The sequence below is a fragment of the Triturus cristatus genome, chromosome 9, assembly GCF_964204655.1.
Source record: "Triturus cristatus chromosome 9, aTriCri1.1, whole genome shotgun sequence".
Lineage (NCBI taxonomy): Eukaryota > Metazoa > Chordata > Amphibia > Caudata > Salamandridae > Triturus > Triturus cristatus.
The window spans coordinates 821,170,366-821,195,410 of NC_140592.1; the positions used below are offsets into that span (position 1 = coordinate 821,170,366).

Genomic DNA, 25,045 nt, shown 5'->3' on the forward strand with positions numbered 1-25,045 from the left:
CTCCGCTCCCTCCGTTTGATTTTTTGGCACTCCCACATGTGGTCACTCTTCAGAGCTAGAAGCTGTTGTTGGAAGAACCCCACAAAATGTGCATTCTAAAGGATAGCCCCTCCGTAACTTGAATATAAAAAGTAATGTGTCATCTAGCAGAGACAAATGAGAACTGTATTAGAATAACAACTGTAGAAGCTGTGTTGTGCGCCACACTTGCTGTGCAGCAGCACATGGTAAATTGGTAAAATGTGCTGTACCAACAACTCTTCTGAAGAACAGTTTCAATTCATTAGATCATTGATGCAACGCGCTTCAATGACGCCATGGCCTTCTCTCTCTAAAGCCACGTGAAATGAATTTGCCGAAGACTTCTTCAAGAAGGTAACTGAAATCTATGCCACCTTTGATAGTCCTGCTGAGAATGCATCTTCCTTTGCCATCAGCGCAGGTTTGGAGCCTACATTCTTTTAGCTTACTCGATGTTTTATATTTCAAGTCTCTCTCGGCTATTATTCAAGTCCAGATCACCTTCTGATCCTGCAACTCAGTGATCCTAAAACAAGACAGTGAAATTCTTTCCCCGGTGTGGACTGCTCTCCTGAAAATATTCAATGCACAGGCCATTGTTCCCTCAATGTGGAAACTTGCTATGACTGTGCCCCTGCTTATAAAGCGGTCACTGGATACGCTCAAGATTTACTACTGTCCAATGTCGCTTCTGCTGGCACTAGCAAAGTTGCTTGAAAAGCACATTAACTCTCAACTATCTTTCATTTAGAATCCTGTAATTTTCTTCATGGCTCTGAGTCAGGCTTTCGCCATGGGTACAGCACAGAATCTGCCCTTTTAGGGGTCACTCAGCATTTCAGAGTGACTCTGGATGCAGGAGGGATGACTGCCTTGATTCTTTTGGATTGGAGTGCAGCTTTTGACACCGTTTCTCACTACGTGCGTCTCAGGAGGCTTGATAAAGCAGAATTCAGGGCTTGGCCCTCCAATAGTTTTGTTCTATTTTGCAAGGACGTACATTTCACATCATATCAAAACCTTGTTCACACCCTATATAGGCAGAATGCCATTCGGGGTTTCACAGTGGTCTTCCCTGAGTCCTACTCTTTTCAACATCTATGTCTACCCATTAGCAGACATAATGGAGGCCTTGATTCTTACATTATTCTCATATGCAGACGATACACAAATTGTCTTTTCCTTGTCTACCTTGGAGGACAACGCGTTTAAACTCAGACCATGTTTAATTGCAGTGGGGCAATGGGTGAAAGATAACTGCCTTAGATTAAACATATTGACTGAAATTCTTGTCGTGGGAAACCAGGGGCATTTCTGGGGCCCACAATGGTGGCCAGAAGAACTGGGGCTGCTTGGGAATCTGGCTGGACAGCAGCCTCTTGATGGATCCTCAGATTAACAAGGTATGTGCAAGCTCATTTGGTCTTCTTAAATGCCTGAGAAAGATTCTATGGCTTCTCCTGACTTCAACGCAAAGGAGGGTTGTGCAAGCTCCTAATATCTCTCGCCTTGTTTATGCAATGTGCTCTACCTGGGAGATTGCAAGTCTTTGCTGAAGAGGCTAGAGATTGTTCAAAATGCTGCGGCCCAACTCCTTTGTCATGTCACCAGGCATGCCTCAGTATCCATTCATCTGCATACCTGCACAGGCTTACCATTGATTAGTGTGTTAAATTCAAAGCCATGACTCAAGCTGGCCCCTAATATCTTAAAAATCTAGTGCTTATGTACATTTCCAAGCATCTTCCTCACTCCAGTGCCATGAATCGTGCAGAGACTTCTCATGCCAAAATGCTCAAACAAGGAGGACGCGCTTTCCCAAACTGTGGAATGTGCTGTCCCTTACACTACGACTCTGCACTTCTGTGGAACGTGTTTGTAAGCAACTAAAGACGTGGCTTTTTGGATCTGGTTTATGTAGCTATGTACTGTTTAAACTAGCACTGGAATGTCTTGTCAGGCAGCTATGCGCTTTATTAAGTAATAAATAAAAATAGAGCTCAACAAGCATTAGAGCTCAACAAGCAGTTATCCAGTCTTCAGGCATTTGTATAGAACTCACTTTCACAAAATGATTAACTTTAACTCAGGGTAGTTTGTCAATGGAACATTCAGCTAGAGTGTAGGGCACGCAGAGCCAGGACCACCTTGAGGGCTTCCGGTGCCTTCTTTGGTAAAACTTACTTTTACGTATTTTTTTCATTTCAATGGTGGTATGCAATGGGATAAGCATGTGTTTAGGAAGGGGCGGAACAACCATTTGCTTAGCGGCTGTTGGTATACCCACGTGTTTTAATACTAATGATTAATGAAGCGGACGCTCTTCTTGATCGGTCTGAGGGTCGAAGGCATGAGGTGCTTTGAATGTCAGAGTGCATGTTGTTGAACTTGTTTGGTAAGCAGGTTTAACTGGAGCCGTAACAGGAGTTCATTTTTATAGCTTTTTACATTTTACTCAGTGCAGTTAAAAGTCCACCTTGGAAGGGGACAAAAAGTTTGGTTCTTGGGACGGTTATTGGGTTTTCGGCATACACATTCTTTAGTTTAAAGACATAAGGCACCTTTTGTGAAACTTATGAATAACTTTGCAAAAAAACTTGACTAATTGGGCATTTAACACTCTCCTGATATGTTATTGTGTTTTTTCCTACATTAAAGTTACCCCTGAAGAAGGGGAAAAAGCCAGAAATGCATTGAGTCATAAAGTTTACTGAAATGGTAATTTTGACATGCTGTAGAAAAGGCCTGTATCGGCATTGAACAAGCACTTGAAAATCGGAATTACTGGTTCTGCACATCAAACAAATAATAAGGATAAAACGATTAGAAGATTGAAATGGACAATTTCTGGTCTACAATGATGTTTCATTTAATCTTGGGGTGGTTACATCCTGGGACTGAAGCAGTACTTGCATCAGCTTTGCTTGTCCATGATCAGGTGCCACGCTGAGCCAGGAAAACATGTGGACTCTGCTTTGTGGAAGCGGGAGAGCGTGTTGTGTCTGCAACAGCAGCTAGGAGAAAGTCATTAACAAAATAGTGCACACAAGTTGCAAATAACACATACTGAGTAACAACACATGTAACAGGGGTAGTCCTTATGGGAGGTCCTTATGGGAGGTTACAACAGGAGAAAAGATTTACTAAGGAGGGACTACTAAACAAATTAACCAATGAAAACAAACCATGTCGAAAAGACAGTCAAAGGAGCCAATAAAATAAATGGGTGGAAAAAGGGCGGAGCTTAAAGCCCTTATTCTGAATACAAAATGTCTCGAAGAGACAACGCAAGCGCTGCCTATGCAAAACCTAAAAATATATGAGCCTGGACAAATAGCTAGAGAAAACAGATGAGACTGAAGATAAGTTGAGCGGGAGGCAAGCCTAGTGGTATGCAACGGGAGAAAAAGGAAAGCAGAGTGAGAGAACACATTTAATGAGAGAATGGGGAAAAAAACACAAGAAAGCAAAAATATTAAAGGAATGGAGAGCCAGCCTGGTAACAGAAAGAAATATCAACTAGACTTAAGTTACACCTACAGCAAAACATAGCTGTAGTAAGAATCCAGCGTAGGGGCAAGCTGTACATGTAATTCAAAGGTAGGATTGGAATAAAGAACATGAGGATGTAGATAAAAGGGAATAGAGGAGAGGCTAGGTAAGACAGAAGAAAGAGAACCAGACAGGAAATAATTCAAAGAGATGGCAGAAGAAAGGATACACAGGCCAAATGTACAGCGTGTCAGAGATATAATTAAGAGACAAGTTCGGAAAAGCTGAATAGATTAGTTACAAGAAAGGATGCAACAGTGTGAATTCTAGCAGTAATAATGGGAGGCAGAAAAAATACAAATTCGGAACATCAATATTGAAAACAAACAGTAGGAGATGGACTTGAGACACAGGGAATGAGAATGTGTGTTTCAGAGAGAAAGAGTAGGGGTGGGAATTGGAGATGAAGAAAGAGCATACTGGGAAATGAGAAAGATAGATAAGATGAAACTTTGACTACCGAAAAAATGAGAAAAGCTCATTTGTGACAGAAAAGTGAGACAAAAATTTCAGCAAGATCAAGGATTGGGAGGCAGTAGACAGAAAAGAATGCGAGAAGAGGGGAATGGGAAGTCTGCAGAAACTACGTCGTAAAGTCATATTGGAGAGACAACATAGGCCTGATTGACATGGAACAAAGAATTGTTTGCACATATCAGAGAGTGATACCGTAGAATTAAGAAGGGAGAACTATGCGACAAAAACAGCCAAAATCCCTCTACCTCCAAGTGAAGCCAAAACGCCCAAATGATATGAGAATGGACTCATGATTTGGAAAACTATGAAATAGAACCCTGGACAAAATTATAACATTACTTTGCTACTAGGTTACATGGGATTAAAACTCTTTCTCTTCTGCTTCCAACAGTATAGTTCCAAGTAGTGCCTGTGAATAGGGAGGACATAGCTTATATTTTCAAAATTAAGTTGCAGCCCCAACCAGTTGGTGCAAATTAGTCCCTCACTCAAATGTGGAGCATGATACAAAAATACACTAGGGCATTGGTTTTTAACCTGTTGTGCAAGGACTCCTGGGGGTTGATGAAAAAAAAATTTAATGAAGGAGAAACAAAATAGAAGGTTTGAAAACGTTCTACATTTGATAGTGACTGAAACAAAACATTTCAATATTTGAGCATAAGTTTGGGGTCTACTTGTTTTGGTATTTTTGTGTATTGTTTTGAGCGTCAAAATCATAGAAATTGCTTCGGCCGGCGGTCCCCAGCTTCCAGTAATGATTAAATAGGGGTCCACAGAAGTCAAAACGAACTGTTGCGCTAGGGCAAAGGTCGAGAAGTACAGACCACTGCATTCTGTAGAAGTCAATAACAAGGGCACAATTAGGCAGAAAAATGGCACTCCGACATCTTTCTTATTTAAGATCTACCGGAAGCTGAGCACTAAGCAAAGTCTAGAGGTACAATAGGATTCTGAAAAGTAGCCATGCTAGCATGTACAGTGATCACTTGTACGGACTGTACAAGGACTTCCTTGGCATATTGTTTTAGGCGTTTCTGGCGTCTTACACAGAACCATTCACTACAGCATTGGGCAATGGGCCAGTCCACGAGTGTGAGAGAGCATGAGAGAGCTCAATCACTACAGCCCCCTAAAAATGTGTTTGCATCAGTGACTGGGCTGCTTCTTCAGTGCGAGGGATTTGTAATCCAACTTGTTGTTAAAACCTTTTTTCATTAAAATGCCTGTTTTCGGTTTTACATTTGCGAGGATCTGGCACATCCCAAAAAGTGTGACTGGGCACTCATTGCATCTCGCAGCACCCCACAACAAGCACCGGCATTGTTAATGGCAGCCACCATGAAACAGACTTTCACATTCTTTTAGAACAATGACATTACCCCCAACATAAGATCCACGGATAACAACCTTTTCTTTACAAAACTCAAGATCGGACTCTTCCCTACATAACCACCATTTGCAAACAGAAACAAATATACAGCATATCTTGCTGTATACAAGCATTTATTTGTACTATAGATATGTAGCTATACATGTGTATTGCTTAGTATAAATGTATAGAATACTTATGTTTTTGAGATATATATATATAGATATTTATTAGTTCTGCTTAACAAATGTACATATTATTGATAGTTACATCATTCTATGTTTTTAACATGTATACAAGTGACTGCGTAAATAAGTAAATCTTTTTATCATGACTATTTATCTACAATTGCTTCACTATTGATCTAAATATAAATATTATATATAATTTAAAGTACAACAACACTTGAAAGCCGGTGTTTATTTAATGATTTTTTAATCTACATATACTACCTTCCTTTATACATCTATATACCTTCCATGTACTTATAGATCTATATCGTTATTACTTTTGGATATATATATGTGTTACTTTTCCTTATCTATTACTTTTCTTCTAATTCAGCATAGCCAACGCACTATCCTATTTTTCACAATATACCACACTCAATATATCCTCTAGCTCAACTCTAACTCATCTCAAACCTCTTTCTACTACTCTTTCCCAAAACATTCGCCAATTTTTCACCCTATACCTCTATCAATATATCCCTTACCTCCACTCTCATTCATCCCAAACCCCATACCACTACTACTTTAATCCCCAAAATAACGATTTCGAGACTCTTCCCTACTCCACCCCTCCTTGCATCATCTCATACTTCTTTTTAACATTCCGAACACCCAAAACAAGTCTTTCTAAACCCTCCCGCCGTTACCCCTCCACCTACGTTTTACTCAACCACCTGCACCTCCCTTTTACTCATCCAAACCTCCTCCTACTGCTAGGAGTTCCAAAAAAAAAAATATTAACCCTTCACTTCTATCCGTCCACTATCCTTTTCACTCCATATAACAGACTAACATGTCCACCGCTCAAATGAATTTCATATTTCACTATACTAATTCACCTCTAATCCATTTGGGTTCTGGAGTAGCGGGCTACTTGCCGAAAAAGCACTTCAACACCTCATCAGGGGTAACAAGCATTACACAAATGCAAACCTTTTCACCTCTTCTACCCTTAAGCCATCCTTCTCAATCCAAATAACTGACTAACATATCCACCACTCAAATTACTTTCATATGTCACTAATTCACCACCAACACTGTATGGGTTCCGAAGTAACGTGCTACTCACGGAAAAAGCATTCAACGCCCATCAGGGGTAGCAAGCGCTATATAAATTCAAAACTTTTTCACTTCTCTATCCCTCCACTATCCTTCTCAATCCAAATAACTGACTAACATATCCACCACTCAAATTACTTTCATAATTTCACTATACTAATTCGCCACTAATCCTTACTGGGTTCGAAAGTAGCGTGCTACTCGCCGAAACAGCAATTCAACACCCCACCTGTCAGTGGTAGTAAGCGCTATATAAATGCAATTACAATTATGTTAAAAACATTTGAAGGCTAGACCTCTTGGATGGATGCTCACCTTTGAATGGTTTGGAATATTTTATTATTTTTTATCATTCCAATATAGCAGGCACGTTGCTTCTAAATGCAGCAACCATCTTGGAATAGTAAAGAACTATGAGTTATTCCTATCTGCAGGCCAGATGTATTGACTTTGTTAATGCTTGTTCTTCTTTGAACTTCCACCAAAACATGCTTCCATTCTTTCTCCGAGTAATGCTGAATGCACAAATACATCCAAAGGTATGCATTTCAATAATACATAAGTGGATTTACTGTTGTACAGTTACAAAAACGACTTAATGTTAAGGCCACACTAGCCAACATAATGAGACCAACAGGTTTCACATTCTTGGTAATAGGATGGTCCTTTTCTCTGAAGAATTTCTAAAAGTAAGGAGTGACATGGAACTAAAGAATAGAGCTTACTTTCCTTATTTGTACAGTTTTCTCTACTCAATGTCAACAACAGTAGCAGCATATAGTCTTGAAACAATGGTTCCTATCCGTTTTCATTTAAAATAACCGCATATGATAATTCAGGATTGTACCATCAATAACACTACCCCATTCTGTATAAAAGGTCACCGACATTGGCCAGGAAATCGAAGAAGGAGTAAACTACAAAAGTAGTAGATGTGGTTATTAGGAATTGGGTACATTCCACATTCATGAAGTGGCTTGCTTATAGACCCACCTTGAAAAGACATGCACCAGTGGAAGTCTAATAAAACACACATTTGAGAAACAAGTTTACTTGGGGACTATGATGCTGATATAAGAGTACTTCCCAAAGTATGAGAATCCCGGAAAACAAAATTAACAATTCTAATGTACATCAAAATATGCTATTATTAAAAACTTAGAGCAAGCTGCTTGACATTCCGGTGCACCCGTCACCTTCTGATGATGCTACATAAGGGCAACAGAAGCCAACATCAAAAACAAATCCCTATAAGATACCCACATATCATACAGTAAGGAAAGGCTCAACAGACCAGAGCAGCACGTTTGTGCATAGCAACTACACGCAGGTCTTCAAAACCACTTACCAACTGATAACCTTTGTTTGCCTCTTTCCGTTAACCACATAATTCACTTAAAAAGACATTTCTTTCATATTGTTTAATAAAAATAATCTAAACAGTCACCATGGTTTTCCAGTTTAACAAACTTTATAAAATCTTGTCAAGAATTAACTCCAAAAACGTAAACAACTTGGCTCCTACTGAATACCTGTAGGTTTCTTTTCTCCTTTTTCCAACTTTGCCTGCTGGGATTCAGAGTAGCCTTGCTGCTCTCCCAACTGCTCCATTCTTCTTGCTGTGGTCACTTTCATACTCATCTGAAGCTGGCTGGTGTACTTTTCATGCTGCAAATAAAACATGCTATTATACAGAGTTTGCATCACAAGACTATTGGGCATCTCATACTGTCTAATGAAGTAGATACATCCTAGGCTTCCATGGTTCCATCAGATCAAACATTTGGACATCCGGTGGTTGCTCAAAAGGTGGAGAGGATTTCGAAGATATTTATATATTGTTGTGTTACTATTATTTGAGCAATGTGTGTCTTCCGCATAAAAACAAAACTGCTAACTGGTATAAAGCACCTTATAAATAAGTACCTAATTCTGAACAAAACTATCAAAGTCATGAATCAGCAAGAGAAAACAAACTATAAACAGACACTAGTATATCCATTATAGGTAATGGCGCGCACACAAGACCACTAATGCCATGTGTGCTCCCATTTCCGAACTATCGACTATTATTTTGAGCATTTTTGAATAACGCTCACATCAGATAGCAGTCATTTCCAGGTATTTGAGGATGGCCATTTCCATTAAGTCAATGTTGAAGAGAGCAAGGCTCTTGGCCTGGTGCTGAGTGAATATGGCCATACAAATGGGAGCTCCAAATGTCTGGCAAGCACACATTTTAGAAATATAATGCACACAGTGTGCACAAGAAAGGCAATGAAGATTTGCATCAAAGTTTGAGCAAGGTTTGTGGGAGACGACAGAACGGCCAAACTATTACACCTTCCACCGGGCATGGTATACTAAAAAAGAGAGGGTTTCCAAAAGAAGGTAGAGGGGCACAGGTTTTTGAGGTGGGCCATCAAGAATTGCATTTTGACTTGAGTCAAGAGTGAAGTGGAAATTGGATAGTTGGGCTTGAAGTGAGATTTGCTCGAAGATGAGGAGGATGTAATTTAGAATACAAATTATATTTTAAGCAATACGAGAAAGCAAATTAGAAGAAAAACACAGATGGGGCTGCATTTTTGTGGCAGGCCCACATGACATCTTACAACTTGGATGGATAGACGTTACAAGTCAGCAGCTTGAGGTGGCTTCAGAATGTTTGCTACTCCTACTAAGGTAAACCAAGAAGCTGTAGCTATGAGAATTAGGCACTTCCTTATAAGACTCATGGCTCACCACACCAGCATTGCACCTGTCTAAGCAGCAAATGTGTAACTGCTATTAACGGTGAGCAATACATTACAGAAGAAACATTAGAGAGACAATTGCATGGCAAATGCACCAGAAACCAGGCCAGCACAAACAGCGGTTAAACACTATCCAACAATAACTACGGGTAACTTTTCTACTGTCCTATTGCTCCCTACAGCAATTTGCAAACAGCATTTGCATCAAAGAAATGAATGCTTAGTGGATGACTCGGTGGAAAAACACTGCAAAAATCATTAGCATTCCAATGTTAGTGACTGGCAAGCAAAGGAAGCAGCAAGTACCATGTCATGCTATGACGTACTTATGAAAGCATCTGTACATCCCAAAATGTTTCACGGCACTAAGAAGAAAAGGTAAAGGACCTTTTGGAAGCAGGGCTTCCACAAAGCTGTAATCACTATAGCCAAGGTGATAAAAGTTGAAGATGCAGAATTTTTATTTTGGAGAAGAGGCAGTGGAGTTAATAGTCCCAGGAGTAGTCTAGTTAAGTATAAGGGAAGTGGAGAATCAGGTTACGAGCATGTTTTCCCTTAGTGTATACGATTTTCATCGTTCTTTCCTAAGTTCCTCTGGAAAGGAACATAACACATTCTATAACCTTGTTCAGCAGACAGACATAATGAAGAGTGATGAGGATAAAATGGAAGGGCAGAGAAAGAAGGTCAAGAAGCCTGTTTTGGGAAGGAAGTGAATGCACACTTACATACACAATATAAATCCAACTGATACAAAAGAAACAAAATCCAAAAAGTGCCGGCAAATACTAGATATGACTTTCTACTGAGCCTTCCCAACAAAAGGTGCTCTCAACCACCAACATCTATGCAATCAAAGTCACACCACTCGTGACAAGCCGAGAGAGTCGCCAATAGATAATGGCGCTATAAATATTGTGTGTATCCTCTACCGAGTGAATCTGGCTAGCAAACCTATGAGGCCTACAATCTTTAGTGCCCTGGACCCTTAAAACACAGTCATGGGAGGTGTCACAGGCAGAGGGACCATTTCATGTCCATCTCTCTTCCCTGACTTGTGCTCTAGTATTAAGGCAATACCAGAGTTGTTCCATGGTCATATGTGAACAGTCCTATATAGGAACAGAACAGGGTGTGCTGGAACGGTTAGGTGGAGCTGGGTAAACAAAAACAAATACCACCTTTCGGATTGGAGGGATACCTTCCTCAACGCAATCAAAGTACAGCATTAAGGCAGTGCAACACAAGACATAGATCAACTCACTTCAATTGTTGCAGGCCCAAGAGAATCTAGAGCAGTCCGCCAACTATACAGCACAACAAAGCAAAATTAAAGATACACCTGTTCTAGAGACATCTACTTATCTTGGTGACAGCACTTGGAGGTGGTTTCATCAACAGCACTCACCAAATGTTCCTGACCAAAGTGGGTCATATCTGAATGAGAGCGTTCAATTACATACACTTTTAGTGAAAAAGCTCTTCTCCTTTTTCTCTTCTGAATCCAGTCAGTTGTGGTGATAATTAATGTATGCTAGAACTTTAATAATCCAATGAAAACAACTATTTATGCCATTTCATATGTTTAGCTGCGAGATACAAGGTAGAAATCACTGTGAAAAAAGGCCCTAAAAGCAGAAACTTTACACAAAAGGAGCCCCCAAGGCACAGGAATGCTACAAGATTCTGCTGTCAAAAAAAGTTGGTGTATCGTGCAAGCACCATAAGAAAATTTGGAAAAGAGCGGCCATGTGAGTACCACATTTTTACAAAAGGTTTCTGCAGCCCTGCGCTGGAGTGCAGAAGATTCAATGTTGCAGATCACTGTAGAATATGTAATAGGATACGGAAACCATTTAGAGCCTCATTAATTCAAACCACAAAAAAATCCATGCTCCTAATGCAGAAAGCTCTTTAATAAAGACGAGATCTAAACCGTGAAAATGCGGGCAGGGCTCTTTAAATGCTCCTACTTACAGTGTGGGGGGAATATATGTCCATTTAAAACACACAAAATGTTCTAGATTTACTGCGCATTTACCACAAAATTCCAATACAGAGTTGCAAATCTAATTATTTTCGCTAGTCTGTGAAATACTGTACTATTGTATAAAAAACAGTTAACAAGCAGTCAGCTTTGCCATGAAAAAAATCAATCTACCGAGAGTGTTCTTAGAAACAAAACAATCTAGTTTATAACAGAAAAACAAGGTAAAAATAGAACTCTTATGATAAAAATAGAAACTAAACTGAATGTAGTCTTGTTGGAGAAATTGTCTGCGCGTAAAGTAAAAAAACAGGAGCAGAGGATGGCAGCAGAGGTCTCTGGAAAAAATGAACATGTGTATATGAAAACAAAGTCACAGATGATGTAGTTAGCGCTGACAGCGAATGTGAAAAGTAAGTTTCTATTTTAGTAGCAAATAAATGTAATCCTGCACACTGGAAGTCGCTTTGCAAAAGACTCGCTTCTGGAAAAAGTGTGACCGCAGAATGAAAGCGCCAGAACTACATAACCACGAACTGAGAAAAGCATGCGATCCCGTAAGTACCAGGGGGGTAAGGAAAGGTTTTTTTAGACAGCCACTTCGCTGGTATGTTATTAAAACTTTTAAACTGTCAATGTTAAAACGTTTGCGTAAATAAAATGGGGGGATAAAATTTCAACCGAGTTGAAAACTGAAAAGAAAAAAAAACACATTTGGCCAAAGGAATGACATTTTAAAAAAAAATGTAATAACAATTCTGCCCCAAAAAAATTGCATCAAATATCTTGTGGTTTTAAAGTCGGGAGACATTTGGAAATCTAGAAATTCAAGCAAATCGTTTTCTACCCTCACCCAATTTCGAGAGTGGGGTTTGAAACTACAGCCACTTCTACTTATAGAAATGCTATAATACATTACTTGTAAAATACAGGCATTGCCCATACTTTATTACCTGTTTTATTGTAATATTCTTCTGTGAGAGCTCACATGAATAATTCCATACAAGACAAAAGCATATCAGAGAAGAACAGATGTAATTTAGGGGTCGCCAGGAGCAACAACTAACCCTGCATTGCCCCTTGTGACCACTGGCGTCACAGGTATCCGGATCATTGCTTTTAACACAACTCACAGTCATATTTAAGTCTGTTACCCCAACCTCTTGCCTCTTCACTAGTCTTTCTGCTGTGCAGCGTGGCTAAAAATAAAAAATAAAATAAAAAGTGATGAGGTCGCTGCACTATTTTATAGGCACATGGGCTTCTTTTATTTAGAGAGCAAGTTGGAGAAGAGATAAAAAAGTGCACAAGGTGCCCTCTCTTGGCATGTTTAAACAAAAAAATAGAAAGTTGTTCCTTAAGAGCGAGCAGTGGAAGCATAAAATCCAACCAATATAAGAAACGGTAAAGAGGCTATGCGCCAGGAAAGGGAAGAAATAAGGAGGACAGTTTGAAACAAAGTAAGCCTTCCAAAAGAAAGAAAGCAAGCAGATAAGAGTGACAGTAAAGACACCCAAAGGTAAGCAATAACAAGGATGCAAGCCCCTAAATGCTCTTGGTAAGCCCACAGTGAACACGTTACTTACATTCGGTAACACTTTCTGGTAGAGACTATCCAATCACATATTCCTCACCTTGTGAATATTCCCCAGACGTCAGCAGTACCTCTGATGCAATTACGCTCGGGAAATGACGTGTGGGGCCTATATAGGCACCACTTCTGCACGCTGTCAGTTGCTTTCAAGGCTGTCTATGCCCCCAGATGTAGAGCCCCAGTAGCAAATTGTTTGTGACCAGTGTGCAGATTCCTATACTTGGGATCTTATTAACAGACAGAGCCCACACATGGGGAGGGTCAGTGAGGAATCTGAGGCTCGATGCAGTCTCTACCAAAAAGAGTTACCAAAGGTAAGTAACTTGTTCTTACCAGAGACTTCTAGCCACATATTTTTCACCTCAAAGCAGTATCTATTCAGAGGTGAGTTTGCGAATTGACTCAAACCAGAAAGTCCTGCAGGGCTGAGCAGACAAAATGCCCCTCTCTCCAAAGCATGCTGTCCAGACAATAGTGCTTTGACAACATATGGAAGGACGCCCACACAGCCGCCTAGCAAATGTCCAGGACAGGGACTCCGCATGTCAATGCAGTGGTAGCAGCTTCAGCCCTGGTCGAATGAGCATGTAGTCCTTCTGGTGGCTTTTAGGCCAACGTGTAACAAGTCTTAATGTAAAGAATGATCTAGCAGGAGATGGTTCTCTTCAGAACAGGCTTGACTTTTTTCACTTCAGAGAACCCCACAAATAGCGGATTGTCACCCGAGTGTTCTTTGATATGATCACTATAAAAGCTCAGAGCTCTCTTGGTGTTCAAACGCTAGGGTCTCTACTCCTTTGAGGGATGAGTCGGAGCACAGAACACTAGTAAGGTGATGTTTTGACCGATGTAGATTGGCATTACAACTTTTGCCAAGAAGGATGCCCATGTCCGCAAAACAAGCTTGCCCAAGAAGAAAGTGGTGTAGAGCAGATTGTAACTGCCACTCATGATCTGCTAGGTGCCGACGACAGAATTTGTCTGCCCAGACATTCAATGCTCCAGCCAGGTGGTTCACCATCAGGAAAAATTCTTAGTGGCCCAGCCATTTCCAGAGGCTCAGGACATCAGTGATCCCATCACACTCGGTTTGTTACAGTACCACATGGTGGTGGTGTCCGTGAGCAACAGTACCAGCCACCCCTTTATGGATGGAAGAATGGCTTTCAACGCTAAGCGTCTGGCCCTCAGGAGGCTGAAATGGAGCTAGAGGCTTCTGATAGTCACCTCTCCCAGATGGCCACCCAAACTCAGAGGCGATTCTTCAGTCACCAATGTCAGCTCTGGGTGGGGAAGGAAGAGGGTTCTGCGGCAAACCCAATCGCTGTCCAGCAACCATCAACACAAGATCTTTCTCAATCTCATGTGAAATCTGGACATGGTCAGAGAGGACCCTTGATGGTGGGCTCACAGAAGTCTGATCTCACTGCAGAGCCCACATAAGATACCTGGAGTGCCTGACCAGCAGGATGCAGTAGGGCATCAGACCCAGCAGCCTCAGAATTGACCTTACTGAAATTCAGGAGCGAGGCTGAAAGATCAGAATAATAGCCTGAATGTCCAGGACTCTCCTTTCCAGGGGAAAAACTGAATCATGTTCGGAATGGCTCAGACAAAGCGGAGCATCTGAGAAGGAGTTGTGACTTTGGCATGTTGATAGTAAACACCAAAAATGGCTGGATGTTCGCAGTAGTTTGGAGGTGGCCGAATATTCCCTAGGGCAAGCACGTCTTCAACAGCCTGGTCTCAAGATAGGGGGAAGACTGGGACAGCTGACCTCCGAGGATGTGATGCCACCATCCCCATTGCTTTTGTGAACACCCCAGGAGAACGGGTGAAAGCAAAGAGGAGCTCTGTGAACTGGAATTGTTCCTGCCCCACCATGAACCACATTTAAAGTGGATGGGCCTGCAGAACAGGGATATGAAAATATCCCACAGGTCCAAAACTACCATCCAGTTTTCAGGGTCAAGCACAGGCAAGACCTGGGCCAATATAAGATGCTTGTGGGGGTGAGAGGTCAGTTGACTGGGAGGCCAATTGACCGCAGGAGCAGTGGGCACCGTGGCCTCAACTGCAAATCTGCTGGGCACCCTGTTGAAGTTGGATTGTTAGAGGATGCCTCTGCAGTAGCCACTAAGGAACGATAGGCCTGATGTGGTTGGCGATGTGGGGCAGATAAGACCAGGGAGCGCGCAGTGCCACTACACTCCTTGAACAGCTCTAGAGAAGAACCGGCCTTGTCCCCTAACAGGTGAGTCCCATCAAAGAGGTAGTCCATGAGGAACAACCGGACATAGCTTGAAAAAGAGTAATCGCAGCCAAGCATGGTTATGAATGCCGAAACTAGTTCACTCAATTGAATCGGTGGTGTCCAAGCCACAACAACTTAACTTGGATGCATTACGATCATCCTGTATAGCCTTGGCGAGGACAGCTGAACACATGAGAGGACTTGAGCCACCGAATTCCAAAGCCATGGGAATAGCATTACAGTAAACAGCTGGCATTTACAGATCGAAGAGCCAAGCTGGCGGATGAGGCGACTCTTTCCAAACGTCTTCACCCGTTTAGCCTCCCCATCATGGGGAGTAGTTCAAAATGTGTTTTGGTAGGTCTGGCTTGTAGACCTCTGCACAAACAAGATTACAGGAGTGGGGGGGGGGGGGGGGGGGGGGGGTTTATTCTGAGATAAAGCAGGATCGCCTGGGGAAGGGCAATGGCATTTTGCAATCTGGCATTTGAATGGGATACCAGGGTAAGGTGTGGCTAAAACTCCCCCACCATGGAATCCATAAGTGCCTCGTTGAAAGGCTGGAGGGTCAAGAACTGTGGCTGCCTTACGCATCACTGTGGCATGAGAAGCACTTTCTCGAGTGACCAGACCAGAAGTGAAAGGAGCCCTGACTCAGGGAAAGTATCAAGGCCACTAGCCTCTTGTAGGCGTTACACCAATTCTCTTCGCAGTACGGCTCCCAATCTCATCACCCACGTCATGATCATTGTCCAAATCTGTGGCAAAAAGGGAATTCAGGGTATATGTTCTCACTTGTGGAGGTGGCAGTGTGGCAGGTCAAGTGGAGGAAGTGAAAGCGCACCAGCGGCCAGGCATGGCCTTAGTCGAACGGGTGCCAATTCCAACTCTTCGGGCATCAACTGAGTTGGCATCAGCATTGAAGTTCTGGAAACTGGTACGGACCGTGGCACAAGAGGAGGGAGAAACTGGAGCCGGAGGTAGTCCTGTGATAGGCTTGGAGGGTCCAACTGGTGCAGAGGGCATCCCTGCTGCGGTATTCCATTTGGAGATTCTCTCTGCTCTGTGGGGCCTGAATGAGCACCAGAGGAAGTCACCAAGGATCTAAAGGGTTGGAGCACCGGCCTTCTATAACTCTTCAATCTGTTTCCGCGTAGTGGATGGCCCTGGAAACTCAGGTTCTGCCAGAATTAGATGCGGGGTCGGCTCTGACATCAATCAACTTTGGGATCGAGATCAAGTGTATGGTGCTGCCCTCACATCTCTCAGAAGAATGTGTGGTGGGAAGGGGCAGAGTCACACTTCGAGTTATTGTGCTTTTTCTTCGACTTACCAAACAACTTTAAACAAGATGAAGACTGACATCTGGAACAAATCCTGCATCTTCTGGATCTGGAACGGGACCAGGACCAAACTTATGACTTGGACTGGTCTGTAGCTCAGTCTTCCAGTGCTCTGCTGTGTAGCCTTTCGACTCGCAGTTTTGTATGCCTTCCAGGTTTATCGATGCACAAGCACTGCTGGCCTTAGTCGTGACTCTTCACCAGGCACCACAAGTAAATCTGATGATCATCAGTCCCAGACATTTGTTTGCGATAGTCCTTACGAGTGTAAAAACCTGTTGTTTTAGGAAACATTTCCCTTGTACACTGATAATTTTGGATGAGGTTGGTCCGGATCCTCATCTAGTGGCTCAGAACGCAAGGAACCTACAGCGCGTGGGAGTGGCACCAATACAAGCCCTGCACGTTATTTCCAGAGTCGAACCGCGTCAGCGCAGGGAATCCCCTACAAGCATGTTGTGGTACTGCTGATAAGTTTCCGGATCCAGTGTGATGCCCGAGGAGTATTCAAAAGGTGAGCAATCTGAACCTAGAAGTCTATCAGAAAAGTCTTTCTCAACCAGACAGATTGTGATGTCTGGTAGGCTCAACTATATTGAAACAGGTGAGGCCATGCTTGCGGCAGGCCTTTTGCACTATAGTTTCATAGTTTCCCATTTTCATCATTTTAAACAAATGTTTTAGAAATGCATTTACGTGAGCCATGAGTGGCCCTCGACCTCCTAGGTCTTGCTCTCCACCCCCCGGTGCAGATCCCTATAGCGCAGAGGCACAGTCCCAGTCCTCCAGTTACTCTCGAACCGTTATTGGAGCACCGGTCCATCCCTTGGTGTGCTCATTTTGGGTAATAGTAGAATTTTTGCTGGTCTGCTGCATAAAGTAACGTTGGGTGAAAGCTGAATTTTTTGTTGTTTGGCTGCTTGAAATTGCTTGTGACACTGCATGTTCTGTTTTCCTACCGTAAGTCCACTTTGTGAATACTGCTCGGCAGTATCTCCCTCATCAAAGTCTGTTTTCTGTGCTTGTTTTCTGCTGTTGTGCTGTTTTCCTGTTTATTCGGCACCATTTTTACTCGCTGTCCAAGGCCCCTGCCTCCCAGGCATCTCCTCCCACCTTCCAGGGCTACTTAATGAAGCCAGTGAGGTCGCGTCAAAGGCAAGCCTGTCCATGAAGGGCCACGCCTAGCACCAGGATCCCTGGCCCCCTCGCAATCCCACAGGTACTCCACCACAGAACTCCGTGCTCTGGACCCCGCACGCAACAACTGCTTCCTTGCATCACCACCCTCCACAGCGGGACCTTTCACCTGCATCCACTGCTCATTCACTGCCACCGCAACACCAACCAACAACACATCGAGTAATGCCACATCAACCCCTGATGCCGACAACCCCGTGGAATCAACTCAACTGCCTCCTGATCAATGCCAGATCACTCTGCAAACACACCACCGAAATCTGGGACACCATCTCTAGCATCTACCCTGACAAGCCCTTCATCACGGAGATCTGACTCACCCCACATCAGGCCCAGTAATCACCACGGCAACTTTCAGCAGCTACAAGATTAACCACCGTGACCACACCAACAGACACAGAGGGGGCACTGCCATCATACACAAGGAATCAATCACCAGCACCAATGACTCTACCGACGCGTCAACACCCAAACCACCATCAAATGGCACCCTTGCATACAGACCGCCAGGACCACGAACCGGCCTTAGCGACACCATCCCCGATTTAATCGCCCCGCTCGCTGTCGAATCCGAACACTACATCTTCCTGGGAAACCTCAACTTCCACCTGGATGACTCCACCGACACCAACTCCCTGGTAAGACAAGAAACATCGGCCTCAAGTAGGTAGTCACCGACCCCACACACAAAGTAGACTATCTTCACGTCCAGCAACAGAATCAGATACAGCCACACCTCCGAACTCCCCTGGACGGACCACTTCATGATACACTTTACCCTCACCGGTCCTCTGCGCACCACTCTCAACCGGCACAGTCCTCCCTACCGCAGTGGGACCAAGGTAACTCAGCAGCAATGAATCGATGCACTCAGCACTGCGCAGCCCAACATCACCACTGACCTGGACCAGACAGAGAATTTCAATGCCTGGATCACCAGTGCTGTCAATCAAGTCACCTCCACCAAACCAGCCAAAATGCACAGACCCACCAAACGAGCCAGCTGGTACATGCCAGAACTCAGTGCATCAAAACATAGGTGTAAACAACTGGAAAGAAGATCGCGCACCAGCAGGAATTACGACTGAGCCGCCTACAAATCAGCCCACAACAACCACCATCGCCAGCTCAAAACCACAAAAAAAAACAAAAAAAAAAGTCTCCGATACACCAGATCAAGACCAGCGGCAACCAAGCCATGGAACTCTTTACCATCGTCAGAGTTCACCTGCCTGTCAGCCATGAAAACTCAATCCCTTCCTCACAGGAACTCTGCGATGCCCTCGGCGACCACTTCCACAACAAGATAGCAACCATCTACAGAAACTTCGATCCCCAACCCTAAGACCTCTTCAGCAACCCATCACCCACCAACCACCCACTCACTGCATGCATGGGAACAACTTAGCACACCGACAACAACCACCCTGATGAACTCCATCCACTCAAGAGTACTCATCAACCCTTGCCTTCTGATCTTCAGCAGACAAACCACCCTTTGGAAAGACTCCTGGTGGCCAGCAGAGCTCGGACCTACCCCCACGCCGAAAGACCATGCCCACAACCACTGCATCATCCTGGACAGCGAACTCTTCACGAAATTTCCGATCAACGCGGTCTCTTCAGCCTGCTTCCACACGATCTGCATGCTCTGCAAAATCTTCGATGGCTCCCTATGAGCACAGGAAAACTGTGACGCAGGCACTCATCACCAGCCGGCTTGACTACGACAACGCACTCTATGCAGGCACCACCACCAAAGTCATGCAAAAACTCCAGACAATCCAGAATCCAGCAGCCAGACTCATCCTCAACCTGCCCAAGAGGACACACATCACCCAGCACCTAAAGGATCTCCACTGGCTCCCCGTCCAGAAGAGATACCACTTCAAGCTCCAAACTCACGCCTAAAAGCCCTCCACAACCAAGGGCCAGCCTACATGAACCACGACCTGATCTTCCACCAGGCAACCAGAAACCTCCACTACGCACACCTCGCCCCCGCTCAGACACCATGTATCTGCATCAGCCACTCCAGAGGATGATCATTCTCCCGCCTCGCTGTCAGAGCCTGGAAAACCGTCCCCCTCCACTTCCACACTGCACCCTTGCTGACCCACTCAAGAAGAGACACAAGACCTAGCTCTTCGACTGAGATCTGCAGCACAGCACCTGAATAACTCCAGAGGTGACTAACCGCACTATGCAAATACAAATAATACTCGATTTATTGACCATATGGCTTTCCAATGAACCACTGTGGTGCATGTAATCCAACATTGTGTTATGTTGTTGATTAGCTTTTCAAGTGTCCCATTAATTTCATATGTTAACAACCCAACTGTCAAGTGTCATCTAATGGGTGATGCGCAACATTTCTGCTTCAGAATTTCCATTGTAGAACTCGTAGGTTTGCTTTGAACTGGTTAGAATAAGCTTAAAACATTCAAGCACTCAAAGTGTTGATGGCTAAAAAGGCAGAGGTTGACTAAATGGCATGGCATCACATGGGACATTTGGCAGCTATGTGCACACAAATCTAATGATCCTGGCAGGTGTACATAACAAGTCACTCCTGGGGAGATACTGTGCTTAGTAAGTACACTGTCTGCAAGGAGGCCAGAGTTACATCCCTAATTCTCCCACTACCCTTTGAGATATATTCAGAAGACAAAGGTATTTGCTGCTGCAGAGACAATATGCTAGGATGATTTGTACTGATCCTAAGTAGGAACTACACGGTTTGCCGGTTAGCCCTGCACTTAATAGAAATGCTGGATCCTTCTCCACACTGCTGGAGTCTGTGAGAATGGTCTTAGATGACGAAAAATGTTTTGTGGACTTCTTACTGCAATAAAATCTGGAGCTCATTCTTTCTACTGGTGGCATTATTAGTGGTTAGGCAATGGGAATACATCACAGTGTGCGCTCATTGGTCTTAATTCCTGGGTGTCTGAACTCAGCACTTTCCAATAGAATAGTAAAACTATGTTTCATCAAACTTCTGGGGAAAGGGCATCTCTACAAAAATGGCAGGGGAAGATCCCTTACACGTTTCTTAAATGCCTTACACAGAGGTCTGGGAATCTGTGATCCCTTAATTGGGTTCCTGATGAATGTTTATGGCTGAGGAGAGATTCAGTTACATCAGGCACCTGGAGGGAATGTTACACTACACTAGGTCTCGCTGGGGTCCAGGGAAACCTCCGTTTATGGTGGAGCTGTAGATAATAATTTTCATAAAAAGGCTTTGTATGGAATGTGTGTTACATGTATGCTTATGTTGGCAAAAGGCTTCTGGAGGTGAACCTCACGCTACCCTTTCAAAAGTGGTTCTTGAACTATTATAATATAATCTATTTGAAATCTATTTTTGACAAGTGTGATGGGTGAATTAAACTTTAGGATATACCATTTAGTTAGGTTTAAAAAGGCACTTGGCTTTGTATCATTGTGATAGCTAACTTTTACTTCACACAAATGCCATGTGTTGTTAGCACATTAAACATCTTCAGAGAATACCTCAAATATTACCATTAAAACTACCTTTCCTTAGTCTGTCCACCACCTGGCTGCCAATAATTTAACCATGGACGGTACATAGAATTGAGGAAAGCCTGCGCACATTTCTGAAAATGCTGAAATAGTACAAACAGAGACAGTGCAATTCCTACATATGCACCTTCCAATGTACTGCCCATCATAGAGGAGTAATTGTTAAATTAGTCTTTTCTTGTATAATCAATTCTTCAACTGTTAATTTCTTTAAGATGCCTGCGTGTAGCAATGCACGTTCATTAGTGCTTAATTAGTGACCAATACAAACAATAAAAGTGGGATGATTCTGAAATGTGAAGTAAATAGCGGCTTGTTTTTTCAGATTTGGCAATACATGATTGCTGTATATAACTTTCTTGTGAATTCATCTTTAAAAGGGAATATCATGCAACTTTAATGGAAAAAGGAGAGTAAATAATTTCTCGCCTCTCGAAGTGACTACAGCCTGCGTAATCCTCCAGTTTTACAAAGTAATCTTGTTTGAGGAGGGGCACATATTAAGTTACAAATAAAGATGCAGATATTCTACAACCCAAATAAAAATTTTCAGACTCACACATGTACAAACCTTAGAGTTCATTCTTATTCCTCTCCACAGACGGGACACCGGTCTGTGTAGTGATAAAGAGTACATAACCAGGCAAAGCTATAAACTTTTCAGGTTTTGCCAGCACAGTGCTTGTGCATGCAAAGTCCTTTCTAAGTAGAACATTTTGTAAAACGGGCTTAGAACCCGTGCCTTACTTACCTGAACTTACCATTGGTTTATTCTAACAGCGCTCAAATATACGTGTTCCTGATTGGCCAGCATGTCGCCCGCTTTCACTTCCTCTCTTGCTTTGCTATCCTTGCCTGCCATGGAGCTAGGACCAAGTACAGCTTCCGGTCACTGGCTACTGGCCAGCGTCCTTCCACTGGCTACTTCACCATGAAGATATTTTGTTTTCCGCATTTCTGAAGGAGCACTCATTAGGAGTGCACCTGCAGGCCGTCTTCTCTCCCATTCCATCTGTCAAAAGCAGCCTCACCTCCACTCCCCGCTGCGCCTTCATTTATTGGCTGTTAAAAGATGGACTTCCAACAGAGCCCCTTTTCAATTAGGCTGAGCCTAACTAATGTTTACCCTGAAAGCGTGCATGGAAGACCCACATGAAGCTCCTCCTACTGTTAGTTCGGACTGTGGCAGAACAGAGTGAAACGCTGCTGCGGATTGCATTGTTATGGTGGTACTAGCTGAATCACAGAAATTCACTACAAACTCACTGCTTTGTCCATTTTGTAGCTGCCTTTGTGCAGGCATTTCACAATGCAAGCACAACACCACGAGTCCAGGCTGCGTGCTGCTGTTTGTGTTTGGCTTTATTTTTGGGGCGGTTACTATTCAGCTATCTTGGGGTCTCTTTCTGTTCCGCTACTTGTGCATTTCTCTTTTTCTATTGGCATGCCAACCCTGAAACAGAATATTCCAAGACTTCTCTGGTAGGTTTACCCCATGACCGTTGCTAAGTATTGTGCTGCATCTTTGTGGTTTTCCCTTTTTTCTGATGATAAATAACGATAGTGTTTTAATGTGGAGCATTATGGTACCGATTTTAAATGTAAAATTCTGACACCTGTTACTAGAGACCGGATGTTCTAGTGGGAATTATGCTCGTTAACGTCAAGACATTTCAGGACACAGCCAGATTTTCAATTAGGCTGAGCTTAATTGGGACTTGCCCTGATAGCCTGCATGGAACCTCACACGAAGTTCCTTCTAGCGTTAGTTTTTTTTAAGGGGTTTGGCAAATCACTTAATCTGCCCGCGCCTATAACAATAAATGAATGTGACTGTGTAACTGGTGCTCATGTAAAGCGCTCCAAAGCCTTCGGATGGGGTTTGCGCTACATAGAACTTCAAAAAAACAAGCGTTGGCAAAGCCGATTGGTTTCACCTCTGTAAAATCTATTGGTTTTGTCATTGTTTTGAGACGTGTTACATAGTGCTAGCTGCTATACAGCAGGTCTTAAAGTTTAAAAAGCAGTATGACGCGGTGAACGTTGTTCATGTCGTAGCGCTTTTTAAAAACAACTTTAAGCCATGTTGTACAGCAGCTAGTGCCGCTGTGCAACAGGTCTATAATGCGTTGACTGGGTCATACTGCTTTTTTTCTGTGAGACATGCTGCACAGTAGCTTGCACTGTTGTGTAACATCTCTAAAAAGCATTGGCAAAAACAAGAGATTTTGCAGATGACTTGGAAAATGTCACACATGATATGACACTGCTTGATGACACTGTATGTGTATATATGAATGTGGTGCTCTTCAATAATGTTTAGATATATCTGGTTATTTTCTCAGACGTCTGTGATGCGACTTTACAGACTATGAAATGTCTGAAATCGAAGCCTACGAGACCTTAGTCATTTTAGAGATACCGGTGATGTCTGAAACCTGAGCCTTGAAATCTCTGCTCTCCAAGCCTTCAGCCTCCAATCTCTTTCAACTTGGACAGCTTCTGTTTGAGGCTTTAATCTTTGATTCCTGCATAACCTTGTGGACTGTTCTGCTGTTTGAGGGCTGGGCCTGTACAATCTGTGTAACCCTATGAGTAACTCTGAGGCCTGAGCCTGTATGACCTATTTGACCTTGGGGATAATCTGCGGCCTAAGGCCTAGCTAGGCCTATAAGATCTGTGTAACTCTTGCAATGGGATTTCAAGTCTTTGAGATCCATGTAACTTAAGGAAGAGCACTGCTGTCTGATGCTTCAGTCTGAAAGATCTGTGTTACCCAGCAGACACCTCTGCCTGTAAAGACTGAGTCACTAGCAAATCTTTAACTTTATGGATACCTCTATTGTTTTAGGCCTCAGATTATATGGTCTGTGTAACCCAAAGACCAAGCCTGCAGCCCAAATACTCAGTCTAACATCTTCGTAACCGAAGAGATAGCATTTTCGTCTGAAATGTGACTGTGAAATCCTCAGGTGTAGTTCTGATGTGTGAAGCTGAAAGAAAAGTCAGCGTAAGCCTAGGGCAAGTTCTGCACCCTATAGTTTAAAGGTGTCTAGATTCTGTAACCTAAGATGTCTCTGTTCTCTACAGTGTGAGTATATGACATCTGCATTCCACACAAACCTCACTGAGCAGTTAAGGGCATACCTGGGCATGAAAAATGTTGAGCCTGGTGATTTGATCCTATGGCTGGCCACGTAAAGCAATGCCTGGATACAAAATATTTGTGTTTGGGCACTCTGGTTCAACATTTAAAGTAATGCCTGGTTACATGAGGATTGTGCTTGGGCAAAGTAGACTCTGCCTGGCCTTTTAAACCTATGAGTGAGGATATGAAGTCAGTGTCTAGACATTAGGGGCTTCAAATTGGCTTTCTTGACGCTGTGTCAGGTTGTATTTCCGAATATAATTGTATCTGGGTATGTGATGGCGGCACCCATTGCATTTCTTAGCTTCACAACAATAAAAGACTTCTACTTGCTCTGGAAACGTTTTTTTAAATCATTTTATTACATGTATACTGACTGTAAGGAGGTCAACAGCCATCCTGCACCACATCCTGTGATGCCATACTATCATAGTTGGTACAATCTCACTTCTTGTGCTACCATGTGAGGTCAACGTGTAGATAATAGCACTTCCTCTACC

The 25,045-nt window shown here is 43.1% G+C and overlaps 1 protein-coding gene across 3 annotated transcripts in view; it reads right to left on the reverse strand.

Annotated features, from left to right (window-relative positions):
• Nucleotides 1–25,045, reverse strand: part of CEP170B (centrosomal protein 170B) — a 318,645-nt gene that overhangs the window by 107,494 nt on the left and 186,106 nt on the right. For all 3 annotated transcript variants that reach the window (XM_085626239.1, XM_085626237.1, XM_085626238.1), the window contains exon 6: nt 8,244–8,379. In XM_085626239.1, coding sequence (XP_085482365.1) covers nt 8,244–8,379 — 136 coding nt within the window. The remainder of the gene's footprint in view (nt 1–8,243; nt 8,380–25,045) is intronic.